Source organism: Hoplias malabaricus, chromosome 1 (genome assembly GCF_029633855.1).
Source record: "Hoplias malabaricus isolate fHopMal1 chromosome 1, fHopMal1.hap1, whole genome shotgun sequence".
NCBI lineage: Eukaryota > Metazoa > Chordata > Actinopteri > Characiformes > Erythrinidae > Hoplias > Hoplias malabaricus.
The window spans coordinates 21768004-21783152 of NC_089800.1; the positions used below are offsets into that span (position 1 = coordinate 21768004).

General features: G+C 40.2%; 1 protein-coding gene across 1 annotated transcript; it reads left to right on the plus strand.

Annotated features, from left to right (window-relative positions):
- Positions 1-354: 354 nt before the first annotated feature.
- Positions 355-9510, plus strand: gmnc (geminin coiled-coil domain containing). The gene is made up of 7 exons (XM_066674934.1): positions 355-358; positions 707-777; positions 3649-3744; positions 4588-4837; positions 6189-6274; positions 6368-6484; positions 8388-9510. Exons 1-7 carry the CDS (start codon positions 355-357, stop codon positions 9162-9164), a joined length of 1401 nt encoding a protein of 466 aa, XP_066531031.1. The 3' UTR covers positions 9165-9510.
- Positions 9511-15149: the final 5639 nt, after the last annotated feature.

The window sequence follows — 15149 nt, forward strand, 5'->3', positions numbered from 1 at the left end:
GCCTAGCATGTCTCCCAGAGCCACTTTGTTTTTTACCCATTTACTGACACTAGGGTTTCTTAAAAATGACATAAGACCAGTTTCCAACAGAATAAGTTTCCAACAGACAAACAGATTGAAAACTAGCCAAACGTGAGGAAACATCTTCTGAATTTTATTAAAAGTGTTTTTTTAGTATTATTATTATAACAATTGTGAACATTGACTTTAAGAGAATTGTTTTGGCTACAGGCTTTAACTTTCCCTCTCTAACATTTAGTGCAGTTGGTGCAATAATATATGTTTTATAATATGTAGGGAGTAGGGAACTATCTGAGACAAGTTCCTCTGTAATGACAAATGACTTTAGAAAACATGGGTAATACAATGCATGTTAAAGCCAGGTGTAAACAGGCCCTTAAACTCAAGAGGCTCATTTTTGTAACTGTTTATTTGAGTAGATTACTTGAATCAAAAGCTAATGTTTTAAATCCTGGCCCCAGGCTTTATACATTAGTCAGTTCTTTTCAAACACAATTTAATAATAAATACAGAACCAAAATACAGAACCAACATTGGATTAGAAATGGCCCTTGTATTTGCACTCATTACCCATTTCATCAGCTCCACTGACTGCACAAGAGCACTTTGTAGTTCTACAATTACAGACTGTAGTCCATCTGTTGCTCTGCATACTTTATTACCCTCCTTTCACCCTGTTCCTCAGGACCCCCAGAGAGCAGGCGTCATGTGGTGGTGGATCATTCTCAGCGCTGCAGTGACACTGAGGTGGTGGTGGTGTGTTAGTGTGTGTTGTGCTGGTGCGAGTGGATCAGACACAGCAGTGCTGCTGGAGTTTTTAAACCGTGTGTCCCCTCACGGTCCACTCTGTGAGACACTCCTCCCTCGTTGGTCCACCTTGTAGATGTAAATTCAGAGACAGTAGCTCATCTGTCGCTGCACAGTGTGTGTTGCTCGTCCTCTAGTCCTTCATCAGTGACACAGGACACTGTCGGCTGGATGTTTTTGGTCGGTGGACTATTCTCAGTTCATTGACAATGAGGGCTTTAAAAATACCAGCTGCATCGGATGCACTCGTACCAGTGTAACACACACTAATACACCACTGTCAATGTCACTGCAGCGCTGAGTGTGGTCCACCACCTCATCACACCTGCTCTGTGGAGGTAAGGTGGGGGTCCTGTCCATGGAAGAGCAGGGTCAAAATGTCTGCAACTGTAGAACTACACAGCGCTCCTGTGTGGTCAGTGGAGCTGATAAAATGGATAGTGGGTGTAGATACAAAGTAATGGTTCCTAATCCAGTGATCATTCATTGTGTATATACAGATGTTGTCACTAAGGTGTGGAAATATGTCGTTTAATACTCATCACTCAAAATACTGCCTAACAAGGGTGTAGTGAACAAAATGTACATCGCAATATTTTGAGGTTGGTGTATGGTGGAACTGGCAGAGCCCTTATCCACCGTCACCCAAATTATCCTGATAGTGGATAATGATCTGTCCACATCAGTCACCATACACTAAGCCCCAAACACACACAAACACACACTGCCAAATACATAACACCCCAAACAACCAATCAACCCACAAATGGTCCTTTATCGTTTCACTGGGAACCCTGCTGGGAGCTTCCCACCACAAGTCCCAGCCTCCTGCAGTTTGTGGTTGCTGCCACAATATGCTGTCACCGTGTTGCTACACAGGTAAACATACAGTTGATCACTGAAAAGGGTTCCAGATAGGTGCCGATCAATTATTTGGCCCAGGACACCACTAGCACCTATTAACCTGGCTTTTTGCAAATAAGAAAAGTGAGCCCTGCCCTGAGGTCAGGAGCCCACATTATGTAAATCTGTTTAACAGCATGGCTTCGATATGTTCTTTATGTAAAAATTGCAGAAAGTAGGCCTTTATTGGAGCTTCCAAACTACAGATTGAAACAGGACATAACTGACATTTTTCTTGTATTTAATTATCTGCGAACTCATTCATTCATTCATTATCTGTAACCCTTATCCAGTCCAGGGTCGCGGTGGGTCCGGAGTCTACCCAGAATCGCTGTACGCAAGGCCTGCCCAATTAATGTACATTTAAAATGAAAATAAGGAAAGTATTCCTTATAACTTCAGTGTGAATGGATGAGTCTAGACTGCTACAGGTGGAAAAGACAGATCCATGAAATCACATGTGTAACATGGTGGTGCTGTAAGTGAATATGTGGACAGAAATGGCATGTTGTCATGTGGAGACATGTTAGACTCATCAATCCATGATCACATAAAACTACTTCCTGAAAAAAATCTTTTGAAAAAATACATTATTAAAATACATTATTAAAAATAACAAATTTACTGTAACTTGCCACTTTAATAATATCACTTTGATTACAGCACATTACTTCCATCATCTCAGGCAGAAAACACTTAGCAACTGTACTTAAAAATTCAATAAATTTGAATAATTCTTCCTGGGGAAACAGGAAAAGTGTAAGACTTTTAAACCCTGTAGTGTCTGGAAGGGTATTACCTCATGACACCCGTAAGGAAGGGATCTGCTGAATGTAAGGAACAGTGATTTCTGGACCATGTTGAGCACAGTAATTGAAACCATTGTGTTTAGATTGTGACTCCAGTTTATCGACTAAGGGCTTGTGTGACGGCAGGCTGTAACAGCAGCAGTAGAAGGGATAAATGTATTTTTACCATAATTTAGATGGTGAAAGGGCCTCACCCATTTGCTCAAATTAATTAATGGTGCTTCTGAACTATCTGTTATACATTAACACACACACACACACACACACACACACACACACACACACACACACACACACTTTGATCAAATTTGTTACTGTGGTAAAGAAATACTATACCTACACCTCACTCAAACCCGAACCTCACTGGAATTTCAATTATTTTCAATTCCTTTCAATTTTTCAAATATATTACACATTAATTCTAAGTTTTTGAAAGAACTGAAAAAGGCCCTCGCTTATGAAAACGTTATCTTATCATCGCAAGGACGTCTGTGAGGACACTTCGTGGCAAAGCATTTAAATACATGCATAACCCCAACCCTAACCCTAACCCCAACCCTGCAGGTGCACTCCACCATTAAAGAGAAACCTGAATTTTAAAACTTATAAAACCACATTATGGGTTTCAAGAGCAAAATACTTTATTATCACAGATAAGCAAATCCCTTCTAGGCTCAGGGTTTGTTCTATTGTTGCCTCTGAACAATTCAAACAAATTACTCAATTTAATTCAAAGATATAATTCATAATTTCCCACTTCAGCTAAAGCTTTAATGTTTATCAGAAGCCAAACAGCTGGATTGCATTATATATTTATTTAATTGTATTTGATCTAGTTATGTCTTTAATCAAAACATATATGTAGAGCTATCTATCACAGTAGCAGAGGGATATTGAAGACTTTTTACCTCATATTTCAAAAGTGTGGGACTTGTAAGAAGTCCATAAAAAGACATTAATATCTTAACAGATTTCCTTTTAAAAATCAGTTCATTCTCTAAGAAAAACGCAGCGTATCTAGGCACCGCGAGTCAGCAGCACGTTGCGCATCTGTGGCCCAACCGCCCAAAAAAAAAAAACGCATCACGTCACGTCTGTGTCGAATCAGCGCGCCGAGCGCGAGGACCGCTTTCAGATTGGCGCGCGCTCCGAACAGCTCCCGGCACTCGTCTCGCGCACAGCTCCCAGCCTGTCCCGCGAAATGGTGAGCGCACTGCTTTCTTTTACTTACGCATAAAAAAAACGTCTGTTCAACTTTTGACTCTGAGTGTAGCCAAAGCCCCTCGAGGTTGAGGGTTTTACCTGAGGCACCTGCTTCAAATCACAGCGCTCTTCTGCAGCTCGCTACAAAACGGTTCTGCGGCGGAAGAGTTTCTCTGCAGTTTGGTTTTTAGAGGAACGCAGGGAATAATGGAGAAATGATTATAGAAGCATGTGATATATGATTATGGGCGGCTAAAAATCGGCAGATTGCTGGATACACACACGTGTGTGTGTGTGTGTGTGTGTGTGTATGTGTGTTGATAGGTAAATAGATAGATAGAGAGAGAGCTTATATTCCAGTGTGTTCCAGATTGATTTCTGAGGTGAGTTCTTTCATTCTAACCCCAGCTTGTCTTTCATGTGTGAAATGGACAGATGATAGCGTCGTTACTCTTCAGAGTCCCATAATTTTAAAGTAACCTCAAAGTTAATGTAGGGTTCAGTGCAGAAAGGAGCATTAAAGGATTCTGAATAGTTGTGCTACTTTATTGAAATGTGTACATTTACAGGTAGAGCCTGAATAAAAGAGTAGAAAGGCTGAAAGTACAGTACAGTATAAACAATATTAGTACAGTCCCTGTGTGAGGGTAAAGATACATTACGGTGATATGGAGATATTGTTTGTGTTTGTTGATTTTTAATAGTGGATTGAACCTGCACCGTGTGTTTCACACTGAGACTGAGCTGAGACTGCGCCCTAAAAATCATCAAAAATACATGACAACATTCAGAACTGTGGGGGGGGGGGGCATGCGCAGATCCGCTTAGAAGCACGTACCGGTAGGTAGCACAACTGGACCCAACTTTGTTTAAAGCGCTCGCGCTCACCCTGCTGCGCTTTTTTGTCGTTCCACAGAGCGCCACCCTCTCGTGCCAGGACGCGGGCTTTGCAGGGGGCGCGGGCTTCGTCTGCGCTTACTCCGCCTCCCCGCCACCTCGCGCCACTGTTGACGTTTCCAGAGCAACGCTCGCGCCCCTGTGGGCTGCCGATGCCCAGGACAACGCGCGCCGCCAGCACGAGCCGCAACGGCGGGGTGAGTGATTATGGGCGAGAGCGCCTTCCCGCCACTCACAATCTGGAATGTTTCCATGTTTTTTCTTCTTCGTCTTAAGCTTGGTAGGAGTTCTTTTCTACTTTGTTCTCGAGGAGTTCCACAGGCTTGTGCAGAAGTGTGAATACCACTGATAAAGGCATTTTGTTGATTTCTCAAGTAAAAATATGTGAGCACAGCAAACAGACATTGCCATTTGAGTTATCATATTGAATATATATATATAATGTGTCATAACTTTAACATAAATCAATGTATGATATATTTGTAGACAAACAAAAAAAAAGTCACTGCACATCAATCAACCTCTGTCTATTCTCTGCACACAGAAGCTTGTTGTTCTTCTACAGTTAGAAATTGTAGTCCATCCATTGGTTAATATAATGGTCAGGACCCCCACAGAGCAGGTGTGATGTGGTGGTGGATCATTCTCAGCGCTGCAGTGACACTGACGTGGTGGTGGTGTGTTAGTGTGTGTTGTGCTGGTGCGAGTGGATCAGACACAACAGTGCTGCTGGAGTTTTTAAACCGTGTGTCCACTCACTGTCCACTCTGTGAGACACTCCTCCCTCGTTGGTCCACCTTGTAGATGTAAATTCAGAGACAGTAGCTCATCTGTCACTGTAGAGTGTGTGTCAGTCGTCCTCTAGTCTTTCATCAGTGACACAGGACGCTGTCGGCTGGATGTTTTTGGTCAGTGGACTATTCTCAGTCCAGACACTGAGGGGTTTAAAACATATACTCATTCAGTGTTTTTTCTAAGTTTTTTTTTTTATTATTATTTTCTACGTTGTAAATGAATGTGGAAGACATTAAAACTATGAAGGAACACATATGGAATTATGTAGTAAACAACAAAGTGTTAAACAAAGCAGCATATGTTTTATACTTTAGACTCTTCACAGTAGCCCCCTGTTGCTTTGATGACAGCTTCACACACTCTCTCCGTTCTCTCAGTCGGCTTCATGAGGTCGTCACCTGGAACGGTTTTCAGTGAACAGCTGTGGCCTCGTCGAGAGTTAATCTGTAGAACCGCTCCCTTCTTAATGTGTCTGAGACTGTAACTGGGGTTGTGCAGAGGTAGGGGCTGGTGCACTGCTCTATACAGTGACTAGCTCTGTTCCACCAATCACTGATGAGGAGATGGGTCCAAACTTTTGACTGGTATTGTGTATGCAGAGCAACAGATGGAGTACAGTCTGTAATAGTAGAACATACAGAACAAAGAATTTAAAAATCATGTAGATCATTACATTCCAAAAATCTACATTATGGTTAACTGCCTTAAACACTACATTAAAAATAATATATTAAAATATTTTTGCTTCTCTAGACCCACAGCTTGGTTCAGCGCATGCTGCTTTCCATGGCTCCACCTGGCCTGACCAACTGTCTCCTCACCTCCAACGGAACAAACAGGTAAACTATACAACGGACCCATGGCGACACACGTGAACATATGCTTAAGAGTGAGACTGAAGGCTGATGTCCAGTTTTCTCATCTACATGTAGCTCCAGGACACTTTGATGCAGAAGGAGGAGGAACTGGCCCGATTACAGGAAGAAAATAACAAACTCAAAGAGTTTTTGAACTCCTCGTATGTGAAGTCTCTTGAAGAAAAGTCAAAGGTAACTTTAATTGAACAGTTTATTCAGACTTGTAGGTGATCTGCCCGTTCTCAGTCCAAAAACAGCTGAAAACAGCAAAACTTTCAACCTAATTAGAAACTGTAGAGCTATCACCAAAATTCCTAACTGTTGAGTGTAAGTTTAATTTCAAACGGTATTTGTTTGAATTATTTCAGTGTATTAACTTGAAAATAATTTTTCCACTAATTCCACCTCACAGCACTAAGGCTGTGTTCATGAGCAGATTACAGAGGATGTTCACAGACGTAAAAATCTGATCATATTTTGATGTTGTACACGCACTTGATCATTAACGGGAAAACTACAGAGTTCTAATTTCTTTCTAAATACAAGACATGCACATTAATAATAAAAAAAAAACTAGCAAAGCATAATGAAGTAAACTTTCTTAGCACAGTTTTCTTATTAAAATAGAGCTTTTTCCACAGGTAAATGATTTTTCTAGGAAAAACTAAATAACACAAAACTGTCATTTGTCATCATCTCACAGTAGCACTAGAAAAAGGCATTTTAGTGTTTATGGTTTTCTGGAAGACTCCCTTTAACTGGGTCTGTAGAATAAAAATAAATATGGAAATGGGATTTTACAAAGCACTATAAGACATTTTAAAGGAAATTTAAAATGTTAGCACTCTTTCTAGCAATGTGCAAGGTTCTTGAGGCTGTTTGCCTCAAAATTCCTACTGGTGCTGACACTGGTGGTACCCTCAAAGGTAGATATTCTGTACTTTCAGTTAATGAACATAACTGTAACGTATTCCATAGTAAATGCAAATTGTATAGTTAGAATAGAAGAGTTGTGTTGGTTTCATATGCATATTTTCATCTTTAGGACATACAGGGGTTGGACTATGAAACTGAAACACCTGTCGTTTTAGTGTGGGAGGTTTCATGGCTAAATTGGAGCAGACTGGTGGCCAATCTTCATTAATTGCACATTGCACCAGTAAGACCATGTGCATCCAATGGTTCAAACATTGTGTCCTGAAGGCGGTGCCGTGTATCAGGACGACAATGCACCAATACACACAGCAAGACTGGTGAAAGACTGGTTTGATGAACATGAAAGTGAAGTTGAACATCTCCCATGGCCTGCACAGTCACCAGATCTAAATATTATTGAGCCACTTCGGGGTGTTTTGGAGGAGCGAGTCAGGAAACATTTTCCTCTACCAGCATCATGTAGTGACCTGGCCACTATCCTGCAAGAAGAATGGCTTAAAATCCCTCTGACCACTGTGCAGGACTTGTATATATCATTCCCAAGACGAATTGACGCTGTATTGGCCAAAAAAGGACACCATACTAATAAATTATTGTGGTCTAAAACCAGGTGTTTCAGTTTCATTGTCCAACCCCTGTATGTTATGTTAATTTATTATAAACAATTCTATAATGAATGCTTACAAATATTCACCTGTACCTCTAGAGAAAAGAATGTATTCTAACTTTAAGGAACACAACTGGACTTTAAAATCAAATCAAATCAAATTTATTTGTACAGCGCTTTTTACAACCAATGTTGTCACTAAGCAGCTTCACAGAATTCCGGTAAGACAAAGTTTTGACATGAAATGTAAAAATGTAAAGTATGTAAAAGTCCCCCAGGAAAGCGAGGCAATGGGGTGACAATGGCACAGAGAAACTCCCTCCGAGCTGAGGAGGAAACCTTGGGAGTAACCAAGGCTCACAAGGGGGGACCTATCCTCCTCTGCTTAATCTACTGGTAATAATAGTTAGGAGCCTACTGTTGTAACTTTAAAGGTACATTTACGCTGACAAAAATATCTTACATTGTTGACTGTAGGAAATAAGCATCTTATGATTTTTTTTTTTTTTTTACATAATACTATATATTCATCTGCCACTTCCTCAAAAACAGAGACTTCTTTCTGGTCCAGGAAGCTCAGACTCAAGACAAAGGAAGAGAAATCTATATGAAGAGGGAGATTTCCTTAACCTGAGGCATTTGCTGAAAGGTGGTAAGCACAAGCGAGTATGCAGGAATCTTTCTCTCGAATTCTGCTCCGCTGAGGAGATAGCTGCCACACCGCAACTGGACTCCTGGATCTTGGAGACACTAGGATTACAGAATGAGGACATCATTGACCCAGACAGCAGTTTCAGTAGCCCTACCACTGACCACACGCCTTCATTCAACTCCCCAGCCACAAGCATTGATCACTTCAGCCCAGTGGCCCAGGACAGCATCACTTTCAGTCCTAGTGCTAACAAACACTGTGAGTATGGCCTGATGGACGCATCGAGCGGCTTTGCTCACAACATGGACAGAAGCACAGAGTACACAAGGAACAACCATTCGTCTCTGTACACAGTCACATCTACAGGATCACTGGTCAGCTCCCAGCCACTTATTGTTCCAGAAGGACTCTTTACCCCTCCACGGGCAGCTTCCACTCCTCACCTCTTGCATACTACAAGCTCAGTGCAGCACAGCCACAGCTCCCCTATTTCACAAGGGGATGGTGTATTGTCCCTCACACCACATACAACACGCAGCAGAACAGACTTGGCGTTCAGTATGTCCTTAAGTCCACAAAGCAGTGTGAAGACACACACTTTTCCACAAGGCCAAGCTTTTACCCGAAGAGACTCCCAAGGTGGATGGAATTTTACGTGGGTACCTAAGCAGTGTTAGAAATGGACAATACTTTTGAGGTTAATAAATGTCTTGCAATTTGCGATCGATAACAGTGATGATTCATAAAACAGACCAACAAGAAGTAATATTAAATTCTTGTGTGAAGCACATGTGATTTAGAGTGTGATTTAATTGATCTGTGATTGAGAGACAGTCTTTGTTTGTTAGGTGCTAGGCTGACATGTAATAATCAATAAACTGAAAGTAAATGATGTTGCATAATTTCATGTGGGAAGATCCAAAAATGGTATAATGAAAAAGGATAAGCCTTATTTGTCTACATAGTAAGTTAATATTTTTTACATGCAAATTACGTTCTCTCTAACATTACATAAAATATTCATGAGACGTGTGAATGTTTGTTGTTTCATTTTGCTTCTGTTTAAGACAAAAGACATCACAGAAATTTAAACTGCCAACCATCTGAATATCATTCATTCTGTTAATATCATTACACTCAATTTTATATTAAACATACATGGGCGTCACAGTGGAGCAGTAGTGTCTCTGTCACAGCTCCAGGGTCCTGGAGGTTGTGGGTTCAAGTCCCGCTCCGGGTGACTGTCTGTGAGGAGTGTGGTGTGTTCACCCTGTGTCTGCGTGGGTTTCCTCTGGGTGACTGTCTGTGAGGACTGTGGTGTGTTCTCCCCGTGTCTGCGGGGGTTTCCTCCGGGTGTTCCGGTTTCCTTCCACACTCCTAAAGCACACAATGGTATGTGGATTGGTGACTCAAAAGACAATAAATTAAAGAATGAATTAATTAATACATGTTTACATTGGCATACTCAACACTACACCACGCAACAATATAAAGGAATATGGTTAGACTCATACATAAAATAGAGGATAAAACACACGAAAGGTTAAAATCTATTTTAAATGTATTTTGTAAGGAATCATCATAAACAAATATACTGGACAAACTTATTGGGAATGGTACACATTACACCTACAGAAGATGTTATGACATCCCACAGGCATTAAAGACAACACATACAATTGTTGGGAACTGCAGTTCTCTCTGGTTTGTTTATGTTCAGCAGCTCCACATCTTTTAAGGTGGAACTGTATGCTTGAAGGGAAAAAAAAAACAATTGTACTTTGCATCTGGCTGAAGATGAAGTTAGCTGTAAGTTTTTATGAACTGTATGAGTTACCACAGAATCTCCTTTGTAACTGGAGTTTGTTTTTAGCACTTTCACTCTGTTTGCACCTTCATGAAGTTAGCAGTCTCCCGAATTCAGAGACATTTTCAATTTGAGTAATCTATAAACAACAGCAAAAATAAGTCAGTATTATTCATCTATGGAGCAGGAATAGTGCAATATCTTGGTTCATGCTTCTCAACGTTTGGTGGTCTCTCTGTTATCTAAAACATTCCAGATGACTGTTCTTTGCCAAAAGCATACAGAGAAATCTTAGCATATCCGACATAGTGGCTTTGTTTTTAAAGCCATTTACTGACACCAGGGCTTTGTAAACCCCAATTTTGGACAGAAATTAAGTAAATGTAATTCGTTACTGTACTTAAGTAGTTTTTTGTGTATCTGTACTTTACTGAAGTATTTCCATTTAGGCGGCTTTTACTATAACTCCAATCCATTATGAAAATCTGCCATTCCTTTGGATTTATGTGCAGATAAAGTTGTAAAGTGTCTGGACCACTCTCTCAGCTCTACACAGCACCGCTGCCAGGAGATAGACGGATACATTCGGAGCTAAAACAAGCAAACCCCAAGTTTTTCCGCCTAAAACCAAATAATAAGAAAGCAAACTTATTTTAACTGTTGTGCATATTTGAGACTATGTAATAATTGTTTCAGTTCTTAGAACCGTCATCCATCCATTATCTGTAACCGCTTATCCAATTTTAGGGTCGCGGGGGTCCAGAGCCTACCTGGAATTATTGGGCGCAAGGCGGGAATACACCCTGGAGGGGGCGCCAGTCCTTCAGAGGGCAACACAGACACACACACATTCACTCACACACACCTACGGACACTTTCGAGTCGCCAATCCACCTGCAACGTGTGTTTTTGGACTGTGGGAGAAAACCGGAGCACCCGGAGGAAACCCACGCGGACACGGGGAGAACACACCAACTCCTCACAGACAGTCACCCGGAGCTGGAATCGAACCAACCTCCAGGCCCCTGGAGCTGTGTGACACTACCTGCTGCGCTACCGTGCCGCCTTAGAACCGTCATGGATTAACAAAATGATTTGTACCATTTAGTTAGAGTCAGCAGTGACACCATTCATATATTACATGGTTTAAGGATCTGTAGATGTCACTAATCGCTCCAAACTGAGGGGAGAATCAGTTGCAGGTTAATTTAACAGTGTAAATTATCACAACACTTGAAGCAAGAGCAAAACCAGAAATATTCCAAAACCATAAAATCAGTTCAGTATCAATACAGCGAGATAAACAAGTCCAAAAGACAAATTCTAGAAACAAAACCGATTATCAGGCAAAAAAAATAAAAATAAAAAAATTGAGAAAAACACTGCATATTTAAGAAACAACTATTGCAACTATGAAGACAAAACAGAGAGCTTAAACGAACTCTACGTAATATTTTTTACCTTAACATTACAGCTTCAGAATTATTGTGATGCTTCACTGAGCTATAAAAAAGGAGAATAGAGTCAAAGCTAATCTTAGCTCAGCACTGCAGTAACTGCACTTTTGGAGGATATTTCGCGATAATAGCACGTTTTTCTCTCTTTACTCAGTAGCTGTCCTTATTACATTTTTCACAACAGAATAAACGTCAGCTCATGTTTCACACAAATAAACATCTTCGGTTTTCTTTGAGATTATACCACCGTTACGAATACAATAAACATCATACCATCTAGTATTCATTGTTATAAATATGCAAGTTAACTTATTTCTTAAAGTAAATGGAGACTGAGGGCAGTGACTTGCACAAAGTTTAAATAAACACAAACACAAATACAAAACAAAACATTAATCAGTGTAGTTTTAAACTATACTTAATCTGAAAGAGCACGAAACAAGAAACCGAACTAACAACAAAAAAAACTGTCTTGAGAGATAAAGTTAAAACTACTCACTTGTGACAAAGTTGCACTTTTGGTAGTTAATGACTGTACACAAGAGTGGTATCCGCTCGCCAGTGAATCTCAGAAAAATATTTGAGGATAATGTCAGAGTGAACAAGGGGTTGCTTCACATTTAAGCCTATACAATCAGTTTTACCTTATGACTAATGCAGAGTTAGCTAGCGAGAAGGCTAAATTAGCTAATGTTAGCTAACGTTAAATAGCCATTAGCTAATATTTGCTGTTTAACTGAAATTTGTTAACTGTGAAACAGTGGTTGTGATTGTGTGGTTTAGGGTGCGACTTTGAGAAATCAGAGTTAGTGAGATTTGCTCAAACTGTATGATAAGCCCTGGCAAACAGTTATTTATTTTAACAGCTACATTTATTTAGCTAAATGACAACTTGCTGGCTATCAACCTACCTTGCGTTAGCTAGATAACTATAGATAACGATTTACTAGTAATTTAAGAACTTTGGTAACTGTATGCAAAATGGGCTTATTCATGCAGTTTTTATGAAATTTCAGTTTGGAATGTTTGCTTCTAACATTAGGAGAACCTTTATATAGCATCAGCCAGAGTTGTGGAAATGTTCCCTGTTTGCTGGGGAGTAATTACTTGTCAGATTAGTGATATTGTAGTGGGCTGATCCAGTTTGTTACTGTGACTACCAACAACCTATTTGTTGAGGAACTAAAATTTGGTGAGAAGATTTATAAATATTATAAACATGTTATGCCAGTTTCACAGCTCAGTTGATTTATTTCATACTTTATTACTCACACTGTTGTATAAAATCAATAGAATACTCAAGGATTGAGTGTCATGGATTTTCAAAAAATAACACACTCCCTCTTATGTTCTTTTAAATAGTAAATATTTAGGTGGAACCAATAAACACCATTTTCATATTTCAGATGAATATGTATATCCAGGGGAAATGTCTCAATTCTTAAAAAAATGTATTAATTCACATTTTAATTCACAAATGCTTTGCATGCAACAATAAAGGTAATGCAGAAACGGTCAAATGGTGGAATTTAATGAACATTTTATCTTAAGCTTTAACAGTTAAGAGTGCCTATTAAAGCCTTATTACTCAACAAGTATATACACTACAGCTTTGTTTTGTGTGTGAACCCCTGCTAATCCCTCTGTTAAGATCAGATGCCCATTTTTTCTTCTACTTCTGCCTCAGTGTAAACCTGTCATTGCTTCTTCTCACACCTGTCCCTCTCCTTCCCTCCCACTTTTTCTCTCCATCAGCTCCTTCACTGGTTCTCCCGCCCCAGCAACACAAAGGAAGGGGGTGCCATGTCTCAGGGGAGGCTCCCTCCCTGATCTGCACTTTAGGCCTGAGATGGGTTTCACCACCTTGGGAGTTTAACACGGGATGCTTCCACCCCTCCATCCCTCCCTCGCTCAGACTGGTGCTACCCATTCCACCCCCTAGGGAGCTGTGTATGGCAGGGAAACTTGGGGCACGAAACCTAGACACGGAGAAGCCAAATGGGTGGTCTATCTTTAATGACACTGTTAAGCCCCCTGCAGATGCCCACCAGATTGGAAGGGAGAAGGATAGAGCAGGTTGGGGTTATAACAAGAGTCTGGCAAATAACGAGTAACAGGAGAAAGAGGGGGAGAGGGAAAGTAATTGAACCCACAAGAAATTAACTCTAGACTTGCCTAGTTATAAATAAGTCATTAGAACACTGATGAAGATGAAACTCAATCCTAGGCCCTCAGTGTCCTCTCTTATTACATCTTTTGAAAAATATGTTTTTTTTTCAGCATTTTTAATACAATTTGAACTTTTATTTAGTGTTCAAGGAAATACTTTCGTTATATTTGACCAACTTGATTGTATTTTGTTTAAACAGAGGATGACTTGGGAGTCCCGTGTCACAAAATATGTTGAGACTGAAAGGGATTTAGCACTGTGTCACATCTACTTTTCTTTAAATTATGTTTTTTAAATATTTGGGAAATGAGGATTATAATTATAACAAATTTGCAAGTGTTGCCCATTCTTGTGGAACTTGGATATTCTATAAACTATCTACTTCTTATTTTGCCTAATTCCTCCTTTAAATGTGTTGCACTTATCACATTCTAAATTTCATATTTACAAAGCACTGGAAACCATTCATTTGGACTTTTGTCAGTAAAATAAATGTTCAAGAAAATAAGCAAAGTTCTAAAATGACACAGATTTTAGTCCACATCTTGCACCTTTACATGCTGTTCTTAAATGTTCGTCAGGACCCCCACAGAGCAGGTGTGATGTGGTGGTGGATCATTCTCTTAGCTGCAGTGATTCTGACGTGGTGGTGGTGTGTTAGTGTGTGTTGTGCTGGATCAGACACAGAGTTTTTAAATAGTGTCCACTCATTGACCACTATTAGACACACCTACCTTGTTGGTCCAACTTAGTAGACTATTCCCAGTGCAGCAGTAACTAAAACTCCAGCAGCACTGCTGTGTCTGATACACTCGCACCAGCACAACACACACTAACACACCACCACCACGTCAGTGTCACTGCAGCACTGAGAATGATCCACCACCACATCACACCTGCTCTGTAAAGAACAGGGAGAAAGGGTGAAAGCACACAATGTATACAGAGCAATAAACTATAGTCTGTAATTGTAGAATTACCAAGTGCTCCTCCATGGGCCGTGGGGCTGAGAGAAGTACAGTCAAACAGATTGGCCTGGATTACTGAGTAAAACAGGACATGTATAACATTAACAATGGATCCAACCTGTCTGCATACACTAGTCTACACACACACATACACACTCTTGCAGGCACACAATCAGACAGCATTTACAGATTATACAACCACACACACATACAGACACTTCTTTGATAGCTATTTATTCATTCTAAATAACATGTAAGAA